Source organism: Hyla sarda, chromosome 6 (genome assembly GCF_029499605.1).
Source record: "Hyla sarda isolate aHylSar1 chromosome 6, aHylSar1.hap1, whole genome shotgun sequence".
Lineage (NCBI taxonomy): Eukaryota > Metazoa > Chordata > Amphibia > Anura > Hylidae > Hyla > Hyla sarda.
The window spans coordinates 220,526,294-220,547,507 of record NC_079194.1 but is presented as its reverse complement, the minus strand read 5'-3'; the positions used below and the strand labels follow the sequence as shown (position 1 = coordinate 220,547,507).

The window sequence follows — 21,214 nt, the reverse complement described above, 5'->3', positions numbered from 1 at the left end:
GTTAAAAACATATACGTTTTTTTTTCTCTTAAAAAACGGATGCAACCGGACATCATTTTTCAAACCGTATCCGGTTTTCAATTGTGTATGATTTAAAATTTGTACACACGTTTTGATACAGTTCTGTCAGGTTTTGAGGAATCCGTTTTTCATCAAAAACCTGATACGGGAACTGTATTGCAAGAACGTGGTGTGCATGCAGCCTTAAGCTGACTTCCACTATTTCTACTTTATTCAGAGCTAAGGTTTACCCAATGCAGTGTTCTCCAGCTGTTGGGAAACTGTCAGGGCATGCAGAGAGTTATAGTTTTGCAACGGTAGGAGATCCACAGGATACTGAACCCATCTCCTAAAGTAATCCACTATGCCCAGGGTAGATATCTCATAGAAGATATATATCTAATCACAGGGAACCCAATAGCAACCCCCCCCCCCCCCCCCCCAGAAGGACCCGAGTCACTTGTCAGAATGGAGTGGTGGGACATGCATGTGCATCGCCGCTCCATACATTCTCTATTGGAGTTGCCAAAGATAACCAAGTAAAATGTACAACTATGTCCATGGCCCCTATAGAGAATAAATGGAGTGATTAGATAGTTATTCCCTAACCTGCTGTGATGCTCGTGTTAGCGCTGCGGACCCTTCACACAGCAGTTTGGCAGAGGTGTTGGTAGTCAGACCCCTACCGATCTAATGTTGAAGACCTATCCTGAGGACAGGCCATACATTTTTGAAGCCTCAACAACACCTTTTTGAGGCCGTACCTCCGATAACAATGTGTCATATTGTGCTTTTTGTAAAATTCAGATGTTACAGAGGTCTTTTTTGGGTCAGGAGAATGCTTTACTGCACTGTAAATAACAGTAATAAAGTGTTCAGTCTTATTGTTTCATGTGTTTTGTACTTTTATCTTCCAGGGAAGCAAATTTCAGGCATATTTAAAAGCATGGAGCCTTCAGACGAGGCTGCGGGTCAGAACCTGGCCAGCTCCACAGAGGAGAATTATTTTGTGACGTACACCTTTACGGATCGCTCCCATAGCAGTCGTGTGGCTCAGAGCATCATGAAGCTTTGCATGGAGGACGAGCTGTTTGCTGACGTCACTATCCTAGTGGAGGGGAAAGAGTTCCAATTGCACCGACTGGTTCTGTCAGCCCAGAGCTGCTTCTTTCGCTCCATGTTTACTTCAAATCTAAAGGAAGGGCGTAACCGTGTCATAGAGCTGCAGGATGTCAGTGTGAGTGTATTCCAGTTGTTGGTGGATTACATCTATCATGGGACAGTGAAGCTGCGGCTGGAGGAGTTGCAGGAGACCTATGAGGTGGCAGACATGTACCAGCTGACCGCTTTGTTTGAAGAGTGCTCTCGCTTCCTGGTTAGGACGGTGCAGGTGAAAAACTGTTTACAGATTATGTGGTTGGCAGATCAGCACAGCGACGTCTCCCTTTATACTGCAGCCAAAAACTGCGCCAAAACCCACCTGTCCCAGCTATGTGACACGGAAGAATTCCTGAACCTGCCTCTGCGATTGCTTACAGACATTATTGCAGGTAAATCTCTATAGTTAGCACAATATTCTGTAATGGTTACTCCACGGATGTTACACAACTCTGACAGGTGGATGCATGCTGTGAGTTGTAGTTTTACGTTCGCTGGAGACCTGCTTTCAAAACAGAAGAGTAAACTATCCCAACTATTGTAATTATGCCAGTTCTTGGCATAAAAAGTAGCAAATTTATAAAAGGGACGGGGCCACCGCAGTCCTCCTCAAAAACGGCAGTAACCGATGCAAGTTAATCTGAAAATCTACCACAGCTTGAAGCTAGCGCAAATGTTAAAAATGCTTAAGCACCAGATCGAATAAATCCGACATTGCCAACAGGGTTGTCCAGGGAGAAGAATAGGTAAGAACTCGTCTGCACCCTTGGCAACCCCTTTAAAGGGGTACTCCAGTGAAAACCTTTTTTTCTTTTAAATCAACTGGTGGCAGAAAGTTAAACATATTTGTATATTACTTCTATTAAAAAATCTTAATCCTTCCTGTACTTATTAGCTGCTGAATACTACAGAGGAAATTCTTTTCTTTTTGGAATGCTCTCTGATGATATCACGAGCACAGTTCTCTCTGCTGACATTATAATAATAACGCTTTATTTATTGTTGTCCTTAGTGGGATTTGAACCCAAGTCCCCAGCACTGCAAGGCAGCAGTGCTAACCACTGAGCCACCGTGCTGCCCTTAGCATACATCTTCTATGCATGGTTGCTAAAATGGACAGAGATGTCAGCGCAGAGCACTGTGCTCGGGATGTCATCAGTGTTCCAAAAAGAAAGGAATTTCCACTGTAGCATTCAGCAGGTAATAAGTACTGGAAGGATTAAGATTTTTTAATAGAAGTAATTTACAAATATGTTTAACTTTCTGCCACCAGTTGATTTAAAAGAAAAAAGGTTTTCACCGGAGTACCCCTTTAAAGGGTTACTCTGGAGGAATAAAAATGTTTTCAAATCAACTTGTCAGAAAGTTATACAGAGTTGTAAATCCAGTTCTTCCAGTTCTTATCAACTGCTGTATACTGCAGAGGAAGTTGTGTTGCTCTTTCCAGTCTCTCTGATGCCACCTCTTTCTTTGTCAGGAACTGCCCAGAGTAGAAGCAAATCCCCATAACAAACGTCTACTGTTCTGGACAGTTCCTGACACAGCGGAGGCAGCAAAGAGCACTGTGGTCAGACTGGTAAGAACTACACAACTTCCTCTTGAGCATACAGCAGCTGATAAGTACTGGAAGGATTAAGATTTTTAAATAGAAATAATTTACAAATCTGTATAATTTTCCAGCACCAGATAATTTAAAATATTTTCTTTCCTCTGCAGTACCCCTTTTAATTTGGCCATACACACATGACTTGAATCAGTTAGAAATGCGGCCGATCAATTATCAGTGTACCTTTTTGTATGTACTATCGCACCAGCAGCATGCCAGACTAAAGTAGAGGAGGAAGGTTTAAAAATAAATAACAGTGGGCTTGTGCAAAGTGGCAAATGATTGGCTGAATTTGGCTGACCAAACACTTATATTTTTAGCCAACCACAGTTAGGTTATGTTTACACTTCCGAATGTCCGTACGGAAAATCTATGTGCGGACATTCCGCAGACTGCGGGTGGTGGCAGAACATGACGGCGCTAGGACCGCACGGACGATAGTGCATTCTGTGCGGAGTCCGCAGACTCATTCATTCTTTCTGCAGACACTGAAACCGAAATTTCCGTGCCAGGAACATCTGTGCACAGTGCAGCAGAATCCTGTGAAATATAATGGGGCTGCTCCGAAAACTCTGTGCAGAATTCAATGTCAATGTTTAGGTGTAAACATGGCCTAAAAATCCAACCTGGCAAATCACATTTTTGGCAGGCAATAATCTGCTGTCAGCCATTTGAGGGATGGTTTGTGAATTATTTTCAATTGATGATTGGCTGAAATGGCCAAAATTGTCAGTTCCAGCTTACTTTTGTCTCATTTGGTTCAGTGACATGTCACACATTCACTCAGCCAATCAGTGGCTGAGGCAGGACACCGCTGCAGCTGCATAATGGATGGGTGGTCATGTGACATCACCTTACCAAACCCAAAAGCAGCGGAGCTCTGTTTTACTGGCAGAGGCACAGGAATGAGGAAGGTAAGACTTTTTTTTTTTTTTTTTGTACTTACAACCTCTCTTCCTGTCCATATTTTAATTAGAAATTTTGGCCGGACATCACCTTTAACCACTTTTGACAACTTCTAAGGGTTATTCCAGCATTTTAAAATAAATTATATAGTTCTTGGACTGTAGAACAAAAGATACTTACTTACTTCTGGTCCTACTGTAGGTCCTGTTTCATTTACTTCCAGTTCTCTGGCCCCCGTGTGACGTCACGCTCCGCCCCTCAATAGGGGATAAGATGTCTAAGCACCGGAGAACCCCTTTAAAAGGGTACTCTGGTGGAAAACTTTTTTTTTTTTTTTTTTTTTTTTTTTATCAACTGGTGCCAAAAAGTTAAACAGATTGGTAAATTACTTTTATTTAGAAATCTTAACCCTTCCAGGACAGCTGCTTAATACTACAGAGGAAATTCTTTGCTTTTTGGATTTCTTTTCTGTCTCTCCACAGTGATCTCTGCTGACACCTCTGTTCATTTTAGGAACTGTCCAGAGCAGGATAGGGTTGCTATGGGGATTTTCTCCTGCTCCGGACAGTTCCTAAAATGGGCAGAGTTATCAGCAGAGAGCACTGCGGAGTGCCCCTTTAAATGGGTTATCCACCATAAAGTGATTTTAGTACGTACTGCCAGACAGTAATGGACATGCTTTGAGGAATCGTTGCTTGTCTTGGAGCTAAATGGCTATGTTGTGAGATTACCATAACTCTGTGGCTAGCTTTTTGTGAAGTGGCTATTTCCTGTTAGAGTTCATTCCCTCAAACTACAAGTCCCATAATTCCTTGTTTAAGAGTGTGAGGTCACTTCCCCCCCCCCCCTCACATCAGCCACCCCACCCACTGAAAAACTCCTGTGATATTGTCTATGTAATAGACCAGTGTTTTCTGACCATGGTGCCTCCAGCTGTTGCATAACTAAAATTCCTTGTAGAATGATCTCCCTCCCACCCAGCGGTCACTCAACCCAGGCTCCCTCAGAATACCTGACTAGTGATGTAATGTGTCTGGTCGTACTGCAACCTGGGAAAAATAATTTTGTATGCTGTTAAAAATAAACATTGGGGCAAAAATCACAAGAATTGCTTGACCACCATGAAGCACCGTTACAGACACTATATTATGAACTGCACTAAATTTACAGTCCCTGTAGCATAGTCAAATAAAAATCCCGGAATACCCCTTTGTGTGCCATTTTCCTGGTGTGCCACCACACGTGAAATACATTTTTACACAGTGCCCATTCAAAATAATGGGTTTTGTGTAGAATACAGAAGAGGTCCTCCAAAGAGAGAGAGAAATACACACTCTTTGTAACCTGTTTGCACTGTGCCTCGGATAGGGGATAAGATGTCTAGGGGGGAGTACCCCTTTAAGATTCAGCCATTATAATCCATTTGTCACAGTATGATTGTAAACTGCACCACAAGACGGCACCCAAGTTGAATTCCTTAAATTTTTTTAAAGATCTCTGACTGCGGTCAGTGAATGCAAACACTACTGTTTGCATTCACTGACCGCAGTCAGAGATCTTTAAAAAATTTAAGGAATTCAACTTGGGTGCCGTCTTGTGGTACAGTTTACCATCATACTGTGACAAATGGCTTATAATGGCTGAATCTTGTCTGAATTTTGTCTTTTACCTTATAGCATTTCCTCCTAATTGTTGCTGTTCTTCCTGCCAGACGGCGTTCCCTGCTCACAGAATCCAACCGTAGCGATAAAGAACTGGATCCATTTCAATAAGGAAGAGCGGGATGGATTTTCGGAAATGCTGCTCTCTAGCCTGAAGGTAGGTGTTTTTGGCAGTACCTTTGGCAGTATTACTGCAACACCACTTTTGCTTTTTGATATTTTCTGTACCCTCCGTGCCAGTATTTCACATGCCTCTTAGGATGTTGCTTTTCTTTTCTAATAGTACAGACAACATGACGCTATCTACATTCAGGCTTAGAATGCTCATGAATATTCATGGCCTGTATTAGTCAGATCATCCTGTTTGGAGAAGTGCCTGGAAAGTCTCATAGGAGGCTTTCTGTCTCTTAGGCTAGGACGAATGGTTGGCAGCTCAGCACAGTACTATGGCGGTATGGTGTCTAAGAGACAAAATGAATGTAATGCAGTATGATTGACAGTAACTCTTCATCATTCATTCAAAACGCTGCTACAGATGTCACACATAAAAATACAAAACTACACAACTAGAGAGCCAATGGAGGAGGCAGGGTTTATAGTAAAAACATAAATGTATGGTATACTGTAAAAAGTACAAAGAACTGCATGTGAATAGAACGTGTGACTTAACGGGGTACTCCGCTCCTAGACATTTTATCTCCTATCCAAAGGATAGGGGCTAAGATGTCTGATTGCAGGGGTCCCACCGCTGGCCACGATCTCTGCTGCTGCACCCTAGACATCTGGTGCACGGAGTGAACTTTGTTCCGTGCCGGATGACTGGCGGGGTGGAGGCTCGTGATGTCATGGCCACGCCCTGCTCGTGATGTCATGACCACTCCCCCTCAATGCAAGTCTATGGGAGGGGGCATGACAGCTGTGGCTGTGACGTCACTAGCCTCCGGCGCTGAAACCGACGCTCTAAATGAATGCCGGGTGCCCAGTAGCAGGGCCCATGCGATCAGACATCTATCTCTTATCTCATCTTATCTCTGTCTAGGGGCGGAGTACCCCTTTAATATGAATATATACTAATATGGGCAGGCGGTTCTGTTTATACTAGCATCATGGCTTAGCAAAATTCTTATGCTGACAAACCCTGATGAATAGCAAGTATAGCACAGTGTATGGTATAACTCACTAGGGTCCCCTAATGCGTTATACCATACACTGCACTGCTGTGGAAATATCCTAGAAAGTCTGATTAGTAAAACTGACTGTGTGAACAGAGCCCATAGCAAAGCAGAGGTTTTTATTTACATTTTGGAACACTTGCTTCATCCATTAGTTGGGTTGATCATCTCTTGGAATTACAGCTTTAGAAATTACATTTCAAATCAGATATGTTTCTCAAAGAAATGTTTGCCCTTCTTACCTAGACTAACTGTTATAAAGGACCTGTGGCCAACCCCCAAAAATGAGACTGCATTATTATTAAACAGCTTAGGTGCCCTGATCACACACCTTTTCCACAGTTTCTTAATATGACCTTTTGTTCCTGAGATCTGAGAGTTTAGGGAATCAGTCAGATCGTCATGAACTTCATTTTAATAATGGGAGGGAATATCATGTGATGGGTGGGATTATACAGTTGGGGGGGGGGGTGTATTAGACATACAAGCCCCTCAATGTACAACATTCACACCCCCTGACTGTATAATCATACTTCTGCAGTGGTATATGTTCTGCCAATGTCACCCACCTCCTCAAATAATGTACCGTATATTTGATTCTACAAACAATACATCTCTACATAAAGACACTCTACCTTGAAACATAAAAAAAATAATTATACATGTATTCATAACTCAGCAAGCAGAGATGTTAATGATTACAGATCTGGTCTGATTAGACACTGGGTCTTGACACAACAAGCCATAAAAGTGCTTCCCTCCCTTGCTTATAAAATGACTCTCTTGGGCTACTTTTGAGTAGTGTACCTCTTTGACTGTTAGACAAGCCTCAAGCATGCAGTCAGTGATCTCTCACTAAGACCTTTTCCTAGTTGATAAAATGTGAAAGGGGGGCACATTATTGGACTAAGAGAAGCAGGATGGTCATTTTGATAAATTCCCCGACATCTAAACTGTTCTCACCAACCTGTTATGAGAAGCGGTTACCTTAGGGCATGTACACGGTGAACAGGCTCCGTACAGCTCAGACAGACCACAAATATAAAGTATCTGTTCATCTGCCAACAAGCACTAGCATCTCCCACAGTTTCCTTGTCCACTATCTAGACAAGTGACGCTTGAATTACTCACCCGTCTATGCCCAGACCATTTCGGGGCACACAGCAGAATGACATTTGGCATCATGCCACTTATGACAGCCAGCCACCTATGCCATTGTTTGTGGTATTTCTGTGATAAACCTGGACTGGACTAGAACCGGATAATCAATAATGAATCCAGGTTCTCTTTAGGATCCCTTAAGTATGGCGCCCTCATTAAGAGTGCCTCAACCTTTGCTGTGGACAAACACATTGCCCCACTGATGATCTGGTACTGATACCAGGGACACTAACAGCTCCGTGATATGTCCAGGACATCCTGCGGCCACATTACCTCTCATTTCTGGGCTTCCAACTGTCAATTTTCAGCAGGATATTGGGCCCACACCCCAGGAATGTCTCCGCCAGATTGCAACCCGTTTGCCGGACCGCTTGCCAGTTATCACCAATCAAGCATTTTTGGGACCAGCTGGGACTAGAGATTCGGTGGCCTGCAGGTATTTAGGATCTACAGGCCCGCCTACAAAATATGTGAGTGAAAAAATTCTGCAAGATGCAATATGGAACCAGCCTGACCACGACTGACAACATCTCATCTTGTATCCAGGATTATGGCGGCACAGCAGGGTAATAAAACATCATTTCAATTGCACAGTTTTCTCTCATAAACATTTGCTGTAATATAGTAACCTTTATATATCTACCATCATCACCTTTACCCACCAAAGATTTGATTTCACAAATTAAGGTTTTGGCAAAGGGTGTACAGTCATGGCCGTAAATGTTGGCACCCATGAAATTTTTCTAGAAAATGAAGTATTTATCACAGAAAAGGATTGCAGTAACACATGTTTTGCTATACACACAGCCAATTGGACATAATGTCACACCAAACTCCAAAAATGGTCTGGACAATTTTATTGGCACCCTTTCAATATTGTGAAAAAAGAAGATTGTTTCCAGTATGTGATGCTCCTTTAAACTGACCTGGGGCAAGTAACAGGTGTGGGCCATATAAAAATCACACTTGAAAGCAGATAAAAAGGAGAGAAGTTCACTTCATCTTTGCATTGTGTGTCTGTGTGTGCCACACTAACCATGGACAACAGAAAGAGAAGAAAACTTTCTGAGGACATGAGAACCAAAATTGTGGAAAAATATCAACAATCTTAGGGTACAAGTCCATCTCCAGAGAACTAGATTTGCCTTTGTCCACAGTGCTCAACATTATCAAAAAGTTTGCAACCCATGGCACTGTAGCTAATCTCCCTGGGAGTGAACGGAAGAGAAAAATTTTAGTTTAATTGATGAAAGATGTCAACGCAGTCCGGATGGTGGATAAGCAGCCCCAAACAAGTTCCAAAGATATTCAAGCTGTCCTGCAGGCTCAAGGAGCATCAGTGTCAGCGCGAACTATCCATCAACATTTTAAATGAAATGAAACTCTATGGCAGGAGACCCAGGAGGACCCCACTTCTGACACAGAGACATAAAAAAGAAAGACTACATTTTGCCAAAATGAACTCGAGTAAGCCAAAATCTTTCTGGGAAAACGTCTTGTGGACAGATGAGACCAAGATATAGTGTTTTGGTAAAGCACATCATTCTGCTGTTTACCGAAAACGGAAGAAAAGAACACCGTACCTACAGTGAAATATGGTGGAGGTTCAATGATGTTTTGGGGTTGTTTTGCAGTCTCTGGCACTGGGTGCCTTGAATGTGTGCACAGCATCATGAAATATGAGGATTACCAACGGATTTTGGGTCGCACTGTACAGCTCAGTGTCGGAAAGCTGGGTTTGCGCCGAGATCTTGGGTCTTCCAGCAGGACAATGACCCCAAACATATGTCAAAAAGCACCCAGAAATGGATGGCAACAAAGCGCTGGAGAGTTCTGAAGTGGCAGCAATGAGTCCAGATCTAAATCCCATTGAACACCTGTGGAGAGATCTTAAAATTGCTGTTGGGAAAAGGCGCCTTCCAATAAGAGAGACTTGGAGCAGTTTGCAAAGGAAGAGTGGTCCAACATTCCAGCGCTGAGAGGTGTAAGAAGCTTATTGATGGTTATAGGAAGCGACTGATTTCAGTTATTTTTTCCAAAGTGTGTGCATTCAAATATTAAATTAAGAGTGCCAATAATTTTGTCCAGACCATTTTTGGAGTTTGGTGTGACATTATGTCCAAATTTTTTTTCCCTCCCCTTTTTTTAGTTCCAGTACACAGAGGGAATAAACGTGTATAGCAAAACATGTGTTACTGCAATCCTTTTCTGTGAGAAATACTTGATTTTCTAGAAAAATTTCAGGGGTGCCAACATTTACGGCCATGACTGTATATAGCAGTTTCTATATCCTGTGTCATCTTTTCACAAATTCTATTTGCGAGAGCTAAAAAGTTATTGTTTTCTAAAATGGATGAAGGGTAATTACACTTGATTTATGGAGTAGTGTGGTCCTTTGCTTGAATTCCTTATCAAAGCTTTTTACTGCTGACACCCTTTTTTACCTCTCTGATTTACTGATGTCTGAAAACAAAAAATTCATATAGTGTGTGTGTGTGTGTGTGTGTGTGTATATATATATATAATTTTTTTTTTACAATTCTTACTCATTGTTATATATATATTTTTTAGATTGAGGAGGAGTATGATACAGAGGAAATGATTGAGGTTGAAGTTGCCACTGAAAGTGCAGAATGGGAATCAATCGGGGTAATGGCTGATTTTTCTTTTTTGCAATTTATTTTTTTGTTTCTCTTTTAGGGTAAGGTCACATGTAGTGCATCAGCATCGTATTTGACGCTGCGGATGCACTACTACCAATCCCTAGAGTGTGCCTCCAGCTGTGCCCATGTGTCTTGCTTGCAGCAGCAATCTGCCCCTACGAGCAGACACAGAAGGAGCGCATGCGCAGCTCTCATCGCGGCCGCTCCCTAAGCTCCTCTGGGGATGGGCAGTAGCGCATCTGCAGATGTGTAAAATATGCTGCGGATGCGCTACGTGTGACCCTATCCTTAAAGTGTAATTCCTATATTTTTATTTTCCCCCCAAAATAAAATGGTCTTTTTTTTTTTTTTTTTTTTATGTTTTCAGGATTCAGATGAGGAATATGAAGAAGAAGAAGAAGAAGTAGTAATTGACAGGCCAATAAGAAACTGGCACAATGACAACCCTGTAAGAATTAGGCTACATTCCAACTGCGATTATGCAATACGACTGCCAGATCTGGCAGGTAAATTTAAAAAACAGCAGCTGCACAACTGAACCGTTGTCTGCCACGTTTTTTTGTCTGGCAATAAAACTGATACGGGTCAAAAAATGAGCTGACAGGAGTCACTATCTGGCTCTGTTCAGCAGCGGACGGTTTTTAAATTTCCCCACTGGATACGGCAGCCATATTGCATAATTGTAATGGGAATGCACCATAACAATTGTCAGATTATGGAAATCCACCTGCTATTAAAATATTCAAACAAATATAATAAAATATTTGTCCAATTTAAAATGCTTATTTACACAGGTTTTACAACGTTTGCAAGAACGGATCGACGCAGAGAACATGGCAAATCCATATTGCTTTCAGGATGACCCAAAATGGGGGCCAAATGAACAGCAGCCGATGACCCCCGAAGACACTGAAGGAAGATTAGGAAATAATGCCTGGTGTCAATGTACAAATTGCAAAGAGATGCCCAGTATTGAAGAAAGCATCTGCTGCCATGAAATGTCATCTATTACAGGTTTCCGGAGGGAACGCACATGTGTCTGTCTCCATCCAGAATTTGAACGTCTAGTGTTGGATAGATACATGTTGGTACACTACTTACGGATGAATATTGACCTTTCACGCAAAAAAAGGAATGAAAACTATGATAACAGGTATGTTAAAAACTCACTTGAGTAAATTTTTCTTTTTGAGTTGCAATAAAATACAATTTTTTGTCTGTTTTTTTAGAAAGTATCGTTGGGTGGCCTACAAGTCTTTTGCTGCCATGATTTATGCTTACTTTCAAAACGGAGACCATGTTTCAGTTCCATCATGTGTTGTTAACCGGATCAGGGATAGTTATCCGGATCCCAAAGGATCCTATACAGGTTTCAAATGGTTTGCAGAGTACTCAACTGCAAAAATAAACAATCTCTTCAATAACTTCTGATGTCCTACAAAATCTGGATAGAGAGTACATGAAGAAAAAAAAATCTTTGGCTAAGAAAATAATGTTGTATTTTTTAGGTTATGTTCCGTGTCTGTGTTTTAGTTATGTTTTTTGAAACTTTGTCAATGGACATTAATAATGTTTTAGTTACATTACCACTACTTGTAATACTTTTGCTTTTACTTGAGTTTTGGATACATAATAAAAGGATTTTGGATATGAGAAGTTGTTTTATTGTGAATTACTTAACAAAAATAAGTAAATACAATATGAAAGTTGGATCTGAACATAAAATAAACCATCCTCCTCTGCCCACTGCTAAATTGTTATTCTTTGCACCTTCCTCCTGCACACCCTGTTAAAATTACATTTCCCAGCATTCTTCGCTGCCGGGACCATTAGAAAGGGGCGTGGCTTGCAGTTATGATGTCAGAAGGGAGCATGGCTTGAGGTTGTATGCCTGGATTTCAAGCATAGGCTGTGGTATATTTTGAATGTGGCTATGTGTAAGTATAATTACCGTAATATGGAATTTTGGAATGCAGTGGAAATAGAAGGTTTGAAAAAAATTCCATTTAACATGGGATAGTTGGATAAAATGTATGCCAGAAGAAGAAGTAATAAGATTGGTGGATGTATTGAAATAGTTAAGCGTTTTTTTCTTTTCTTTCATTTTTTCTTCCTTTTCTCCAGTGCCATCAAGGGGAGATGAGATGTGGGAGGGTAGGGGAAAGGAAATTGTAATGCTTGTAGGCCTGTAGCCCTTCTGATGCACTCTTTTTATTTTATTTTTTTCTCTTCCTCTCTTCTTCCTCTTTTTTTTTTTTCTTGGCCATGAGGGACGGGGAATGTGGAGGAGAGGGGGGGAGATAACCGATTTTAGCACTATTAAGGAGAGGGAGGTGAGGGTGAAGGGAGATTTTTATTATTAGGGAACTATTTGCTCCAAAGCCCCCCTCCCCTTTTCTTTTTTTTTTTGTGTATATGTTGTGTTGTGGTGGGGTTCATACATATACTCAGATACAAGAGAGACAGCGCTCATTTGAATAACTTGGAAAGCCTCGCGATCTCAACAGTCTGAGATGGGTAGAAACCACCCTAGAAGGTTGGGGTGTAGTCTGCCAAAGCCTGTGACTTTAAAAAGGTTCAGTCGGGGAGAAAAAGGAGCACCAAATGTGACTGTAAAAAGAACTGGAGATATATATTTATATATATATTTATATATAGATATATATATATAATATATATATATATATATGTATATATATCTATCTTTCTTTTTCTCTCTCCGCTCAATCTCTCCTCCTTCTCTGCTTTATCCCCTTCCTCCTTACCTTTCCTCTTGCTTGTCTCTCGGTTGGAGATGTTATCTCTAATTGTGATCCGTTCTTTGTGGTCTTCATTGAAGGAGGGGGAAGTTAGGAAATATCGTACAAATATAAGGGGTGCGGGAGATGAGATGAGGGGGGGGAGTGGCAGCTGAGGGGCTGCAGGCTTATATGTAAAAAGGAAAGGGGTAGGGGGGAGCTAAAATATGGATTCTATGAAGGGATTTTAAGGTATGAGGAATATGATGGTGTTTCCTTGGTTTTTCACTTTTTGATTATTCCTTTACTGTTGTGTTTTTTTTTTTTTTTTTTGAATAGTAAAAAAAAAATAATAATAAAAGTAACATTTTTGCCTATGTGGCTGAAATGTGTTAAAGGAAATTTGTCATCTTTATCACCTGCACTAACCTGTTATGCAGGCTTGAAGTACAGTTTACGCAGATCCAAAGGATACTTGCCTTGTCCTGATCAATCGCTGCGTTCTTCTTTAATTCCGCTTTTTCTTGGTATGCTAAAGAGCTGCTTGGGGTATGGGCGGAGCTACGCTCACTTTCCTTGGCACAGTGATGTCAAGGCGCTCCACTCTGCCCTTCAATAATATTTATCCCCACTCCCCCTCCCTGTTTGCACACTGCTGCTGGGTTGGCGCTCAGAGAGAGAGTGAGCAGGGATGGGGAATATCAATATTTATGAGCCAATCAGAGCGCCGACCCAGCCATGGTGACGTCACCCTGCCCAGGGAAGGGAGAGCAGCTCCGCCCATGGCCCAAGCACCTTATTAGCATACCATCAAAAAGCAGAATAACGGCGGAACGCATCAATGGATCAGGGCGAGGTAAGTATTGTTTTGATCAGTGTCGCCCACACTACAAACCTGTATCAAAAGTTAGTGCTGGTGATACTGATCAGGAACATGTTGGTATTTTATTCCATAATACACCACAGGTACAAAGACGTAGTGGACATACTGATGACAGATTTCCTTTTAAAGGGGTACTCCAGCCCTAAGACATCTTATCCCCTATCTGAAGGATAGGGGATAAGATGTCTGATTGCGGGGGTTCCACCCCCTCAATGCAAGCCTATGGGAGGGGGCGTGACGCCATTGACTTGCATTGAAGGGGTGAGGCGTGAGCAGGGGGAAGAGTTGTGATGCGATACTCCGGCCCTGTGGTCGTGAGGCTTCAGACACTGAGCCTCCAGCGCTGCGTGCAGCTGAGACAGTTGGGTGCTGCATGAAAGATTTTGGGGGTCCCCTTTGGATAGGGGAGAAAATGTCTTAGGGCCGGAGTACTCCTTTAATTGTGTTATGTCTTTCTGTAACAGTAGATTTTCCACTATCTTGGTCACAACCATTTTGTTTCTCCAATCTATTCTTGTGTCAAAGGCAGGTGTAGGCATCGTGAAGACAGAGAATCAGAACCCTACTGATGCTTATTAACTACATTATGTAAAATGAAAGTCCAATCTTTCAGTAAAATTCCCTGGTCTTTATCACATGTCTAAGAGCACCAGAGGTGGTTTTTGATAAGTTGTACCCAAGATGTCAGAAGGTCGGTGTTCTTCTTTGAAGCTGTGTAGAGCGCGCGCACACACACACACACACACACACACACACACACACACACACACACACACACCCTATTGCATAAACACTGAGGGGGATTACCGTAATCAAAACCTGTATAGAGGAAGTGGTGCAGTTGCCCATAGCAACCAATCAGATGACTTATTTTATTTTCCAAAGGTCTTTTTAAAAATAAAAGCAATCTGGTTGCTATGGGTTATACTGGTCAACTTTTCCTCTGCACAGGTTTTGATAAATCTCCCCCTATATCCTTCATAATAGAATCCCCACAAAAAAAGAAAACCAATATTAGACATACAATACATAATAGGTAGTCTGTGCATGGAAGAAATGAAGGCAAGATGGCTAATGGGTACAATTCATGATATATCACAGAAGGACCCTGCTTATGGCTATGAATAGATGAATGTCCCAGAATTCTTAACTACTACCATATGGGTCTGAATACCATATATCATAACGCCAATACACAAAGCCCATAGAATGGTCCGTAACAGGTCAAACACAGTATCAAAGTATCCATACAGTCCAGGGCATGCCAATGATTTTCCAAACCCCCCATGGGCATCGTGAAGATATTTTTATTAGTTAACCTTGATAGTTTGTTTGGTGTTTGCTTTTCACGTTTTCCATTTCATTAAGGGTGTTTTCGCACCACAATGCATGTTTGCCTGCTGATATATCTGACATCCTCAAATGGAATGCCAATCTATTCGTGCTTGGAAAGGCAAGGCCTAAGTCAATTTGGAGACCCGAACATAGTCACTGTGACTACGTATGGTTCACTTTTACAAACAGACATGACTTAGAGACAAAAGTGCTGTAATCCTTGCTTTTGGATAAAAACAATCAAAACTTAAATGGACACTGCCAGATACAAAAATTATTGTACATCTTGGCAAAACATTAACTTTTGTAATATACTTCATAAGAAAATTTTATTACATTTTTATAGAAATCATGGCTTAAAAAACTGGCCACTAGGGGTCCCCATACCTGCTGAGACACTAACAAGTCCAAAGGCAGCGTCATGATAATGCATGGACAACGGACAAGGCTTGACTGCTCGGCGAGCACAAAGTAAAGACCTGCACTGCCAGTGTGGTGGAAACTCCTCCTTTCCTCAAGATTCTGTCAGCTGTGAGGGATGCAGGAGTTTTTATCACACTGGAGCTCCGCAACAGCCAACATCAGCTGTTACCCCCCCCCCCCAGTGCTAGGAGCTCATGGGGAAAAATAGCTGATGCCAGCAGATGCAAAGCTCCCGGGAATGCGCAGCGCACAATTGTCAGCCCCCTCTCGACCGCTTATATATCTGCCAGCCACCGCTCACCTCTCCGCCCACCGTTGCTCACATCTTCCCCTAGGGTAAGCAACACTACAACTTCCAGGTTGCCCTGACAGTGAGGACATGCTGGGAGTTGTAGTTTTGCTAATGCCAGAATAGAGGTGAGAGGACAGATGCTGACAGCATACTGAGGGAGGAGACTGAGGCATGTACAGTGACGCCACGCCCCTCCCTTTAAGAGGATTTCAAGCAAGTGAGCTACAGAAAAGATGTATTTAAAATAAATAAATTATATATACATGGTCAGGATTAGGTAATGAGTAACATATTAAATATATATATGTTTTATTGCATCTGACAGGTATGCTTTAAAAGTGATAAAGTGGGTTGGGTTTACGGCGGAGGGTGTGGTCTCCATTGGCACAACAGATTTACTTTTATGTCAAAAATTAGTGCAAATTACGGTATAGCATAAATATAATGCTCATAGCAGGTGTACAGGCATCTTTACCCAAAGATACACCAAATTTAGTAAAACATATGCACCTTTTAATGAGTTTAAAATATTTTAGTCTTCCTACAAATGTTTTCTTACCACAGACAAGGCCTTTCATAGTGGCACCCTCCCCCTTAAAGAGGTACTCCGCTGCCCCAGCGTTCTGAACATTTTGTTCCAAACGCTTGGAGCGGGCGGCGGGGGGTTGTGATGTCATGGCCTCGCCCCTCGTGATGTCACACCACACCCCCTCAATGCCAGTCTATGGGAGGGGGCATGGCGGCCGCCATGCCCCCTCCCATAGGCTTGCATTGAGGGTGTGTGGTGCAATGTCAAGAGGGGCGTGGCCGTGACGTCACGAGGGGCGTGGCCGTGGGACCCCTGTGATCAGACATCTTATCTTATCCCTTATCCTTTAGATAGGGGATAAGATGTCTAGGGGGGAGTACCTCTTTAATAATCTACTAAAGAATGTTGCTGTTTTCATTTTATTAAAACTTGTGAAAAATAAAAGCTGGAATCTGGTTGCGATGGGTAGCACCTTTTAATAAACCTCCACTATTTTATTCAGCATAACTGCATAACCAATAAGATGTTTACCTGTTTCAATATCTTTTGTGTCTTTAAGGAAATTGGGGAAAACGTCCACATTTATCTGATCGGGAAGGAGGAATCTCGCACACACTCTATCGCAGTGTCTCTGCATTGTGCACAGGATGACTCTATTAGTGTAAGTGGACAGAACAGCTTGTGCCACCAAATCACTGCCGCCTGCAAGCATGGTGCTGACCTATACGTAGTAGGAGGATCCATACCTCGTCGTATGTGGAAATGTAATATGGAGACTATGGACTGGGAGCGATGTGCACCACTTCCTCGAGATCGACTACAGCATACTCTGGTGTCTGTACCCAGCAAAGATGCCATATACTCTCTGGGCGGTAAGACGCTGCAAGACTCTCTGTCTAACGTGGTCATTTACTATCGAGTGCAGGACAATGTCTGGACAGAAACTAGTCAACTGGAGGTCTCCATCTCTGGTGCAGCAGGGGTAAATCTTAATGGGCTTATCTACCTGATGGGAGGGGAGGAGAACGACCTTGACTTTTTCACAAAACCTTCTCGTCTCATTCAATGCTTTGACACCAACACTGAAAAGTGCCATGTCAAACCCTACCTGCTGCCATTTGCCGGTCGAATGCACGCAGCTGTTCACAAGGACCTGGTGTTTATTGTAGCCGAGGGAGATTCGCTGGTTTGTTATAACCCACTTCTGGACAGCTTCACACGGCTTTGTCTTCCCGAGGTCTGGAGCTCACGACCATCTCTTTGGAAAATTGCCAGCTGCAACGGGTGCATATACGTGTTCCGGGATCATTACAAGAAAGGGGACGCTAATACCTTCAAGTTAAACCCAGCCACCTCCGTAGTGACAGTAACCAGCGGCATTCGGTTTTTGCTTACTAATCTGCAGTTTTTACTGGCATGATACCCAGTCTGATGACTTGGAACAGTTGAATATGCCATTTAATGCTTTGGCACATCTCTTAATCTTGGATTTGGGCTCTAAGACTGCAAAATATATGAACCTTATAAAGAAGCAAGAGTGATCGAACCACCAATTTGTGGTGGTATTTATGGAAGCATATTGGATCAGCCAACTCTCCTCTCCTGTGTTGTCACGTTTCTTGTCGCTGCTTAATCTGTGCTTAGCTAGCTTGTTGGGTTTGGAGGTGGAAGAGCAGGAAAGCAGTCTTGAACCTGGCAGCATAGGATGAACAAGTTGTTTCTAGTATCTGTGTATTTATTTGACCTGACTGACGACAAAATCTTCTCTATTAGTTATTCAGCTCCTGGGTCTACTAAAATAACTAAGAGTAGCAGGCACTTTGCGTATGCTGCTAAATTGTGCAATTCCATCTTTCAAATACATGTGCACAGTCAGCTCGGTACATGTGCTTTCAATGGAGAGAGGGGAACAAGCCACTGCTAGATACCTCCATACACATTAGATAGTTGGCTGGTCCTTCAGAGTTCAGCAGGTCAACCAACTTTTCTTAAATGTGTATAGAGGTCTTTTCTCAGTTTAAAAGGGTTGTCTCCGCACAAACAAAGAAACATAGAATGTGTCGGCAGATAAGAACCATTTGACCCAATATTCTGAGTACTATTAAAGGGGTACTCTGGCTTTATACATCTTATCCCCTATCCAAAGGATAGGGCATAAGATGTATGATCGCGGGGGTCCTGTACATTATTATGGGGGCAGGCATCTTGCCAGATCTATTATTTTATATTATTCAGTAGATAGTAAAATGAAATATTAGAAAAAGTTTAGGTAATTTTCTAATGATACATTATGGCCATTGAACATAATGGGTGAACTATGTAAAGTATGTCAAAAGCCAATCAATGAAGGTTCATTAAGGTCAGACCCCCAGTGATTGGATATAAATAGCATATCCTAGTAAAGCAGTGTTGTTTTTTGCTGAGACAACCTTTTTAAAGGTGTTCTGTTTTTTCATGTTTTTATTCTCTAGTTATGTAGAGGGTGTTTTGAGAGAAAAATGCCTTAAACAGTTACACACCTAGGTCCATTACATAGGGATAACACAATGACAACTTGTGCTCCTGACAAACCAAAAGATCCCCGGATCCATAGGCTGCTCACCAGATGAGGTAATAAATATAGGAGGCATAGGGATATTATAAAGGGGGGTCCCCCTGCTTTGTACAAGCGTCTACAATCCTAGCAAACTTAAAGGGGTACTCCGGCCCTGCAACATCTTATCCCCTATCCAAAGGATAGGGGATAAGGTGTCTCGCCGCTGGGGACCCCCGCAATCTTGTATTCGCCACCTACCTGTTTGAGCTGCATGTTGCTTTGCCAGCTCACAAACAACTGGGTGGCGACCACGGGGCCGGAGTATTGTGACGTCACGACTCCGCCCCCTTGTGGCGTCACCCCCGCTATGCAAGTCTATGGGAGGGGGCGTGACGGCCGTCAGGTGGGTGGGTGGCGAATACAAGATTGCAGGGGTCCCCAGCGGAGGGACCCCCGCGGTGAGACATCTTATCCAATATCCTTTGGATAGGAGATAAGATGTCTCAAGGCCGGAGTACCCCTTTTAAGCCCCCCTCTTATTACATGGACAACTAGTCATGTTCATTCCCGATTCTTAGTTTATTGTGGTGTTTATTAGCTGTTTTTTCCTGGGGTGCCAGGAGTAGTGCAGATGATTGCCCTCAGGGACTCATTCTGAAAGGGATTGTCTCTGATAGAATAACCCATATGAACAGAAGACACCAGAATCTAGTTTCCTAGACTCAAACCACTTCCAGTAATGGGGCTAAGGAGTGTCCAGCCATTCCAGTTCTTGCTTGTAGGAGGGATGCTTTTTCTCTGGGGTTCCGATCAAGGAACCTATAGTAAAGTGGCACAGCCTACTTCCATGGACCCATACCAGGGACATAGTATGGTCTGCCTAAATGGCAGGAATATATCTGCTCCCCATGACCCTTTTAAAACGTCCTTGTTTCTCGTGCCTAGACATAGGCGTTTACCCATGGATGGATCCTGTACAAATAACTCACTCCTAAATTTACAACACAGAAAAGGCCTTTAAATTTGGAGACCCGTTTCAAGTCTGTAAGATGGGTCATTGACAACACTTTACCACTCAGGTTGATACTTTATGGGCCATCGATGGTGCAGATCCATTCCTTCTCTAAGAAAAGTAAAGGATTGGGAAAATTGTCATTATGTATGAAAATGATCATTAGAAGTGTTGGATATCAACTGCTTCAGGACCCAGAATTTGGCCTCATGGTCATATTGGCTTTATAATTGGACCATACATTGCACACACAATGTTTTTTTATTGGCTAGTATCGGTTGCTCATCGGACTGAGAGTACCCTGACCCCCTGGCTGGGACTAAATGCTGCAGCACCAACAAGAACTTTAGGCTGGGTTTTGGATTGCTTTATAGGGTCCCTCTCAGTAGCTGGGCTATTAGGCTTTGCTTGACCAATCAGATCACTCTGGTTGCACATTGAGTCTGTTATAATACTGTTGCAAGAACTATGTTGCTTTGAGGGTACATTTTGAATGTATTTCTTTTGCTATTTTATGCTTCTGTGTGGAAAACACTACAACCTATAGCTTTTCCCTTAGCTGATTCAGTAACTCAGTTTTTTTTATATAGATTTCATATGCTGAATTTGCAGTGAATCTGTCTAACCCAACCTAAGTCTAACCCTGGCTGCGTGCTCTTGCCATTGCCAGTATCATGTACATTGACGAGGAACTGTTTTATCTTCTCAGATCCAGCTGTTTGCCCTGCTTACTGAAATGTATCTACCTTTTATAGAGACTAGAGATGAGCGAAGTTACAGTGACTAGATTCGTCACGAACTTCTCGGCTCAGCAGTTGATTACTTTTCCTGCATAAATTAGTTCAGCTTTCAGGTGCTCCAGTGGGCTGGAAAAGGTGGATACAGTCCTAGGAAAGAGTATCCAGCCCACCGGAGCACCTGAAAGCTGAACTCATTTATGCAGGCTTAAAGGGGTACTCCGCCCCTAGACATCTTATCCCCTATCCAAAGGATGGGAGAAAAGATGTCAGATCGCCGGGGTCCTGCTGCTGGGGACCCCCACAATATAGCAGTCGGCACCCACCTGTAACTACTTCCGGAAGCGCTGGAGGTTCTCTGGCTAATTCCTCCCGACCACGGGGGTGGAAGTTCGTGATGTC

At 42.6% G+C, this 21,214-nt stretch overlaps 1 protein-coding gene across 4 annotated transcripts in view; it reads left to right on the top strand.

Moving 5' to 3' along the window:
* The window catches only part of KBTBD4 (kelch repeat and BTB domain containing 4), a 24,989-nt gene extending 3,775 nt beyond the window's left edge, over nucleotides 1-21,214 (top strand). For 2 of the 4 annotated variants that reach the window (XM_056526555.1, XM_056526556.1), the window contains exons 2-4: nucleotides 918-1,550; nucleotides 5,382-5,488; nucleotides 17,087-21,214. In XM_056526555.1, coding sequence (XP_056382530.1) covers nucleotides 947-1,550; nucleotides 5,382-5,488; nucleotides 17,087-17,947 — 1,572 coding nt within the window. In that variant the 5' untranslated portion in view covers nucleotides 918-946 and the 3' untranslated portion in view covers nucleotides 17,948-21,214. Of the gene's footprint in view, nucleotides 1-917; nucleotides 1,551-5,381; nucleotides 5,489-10,235; nucleotides 10,314-10,694; nucleotides 10,776-11,121; nucleotides 11,481-11,556; nucleotides 11,783-17,086 lie in introns of those variants that run through there. The other 2 variants (XM_056526557.1, XM_056526558.1) reach the window with 2 other exon arrangements.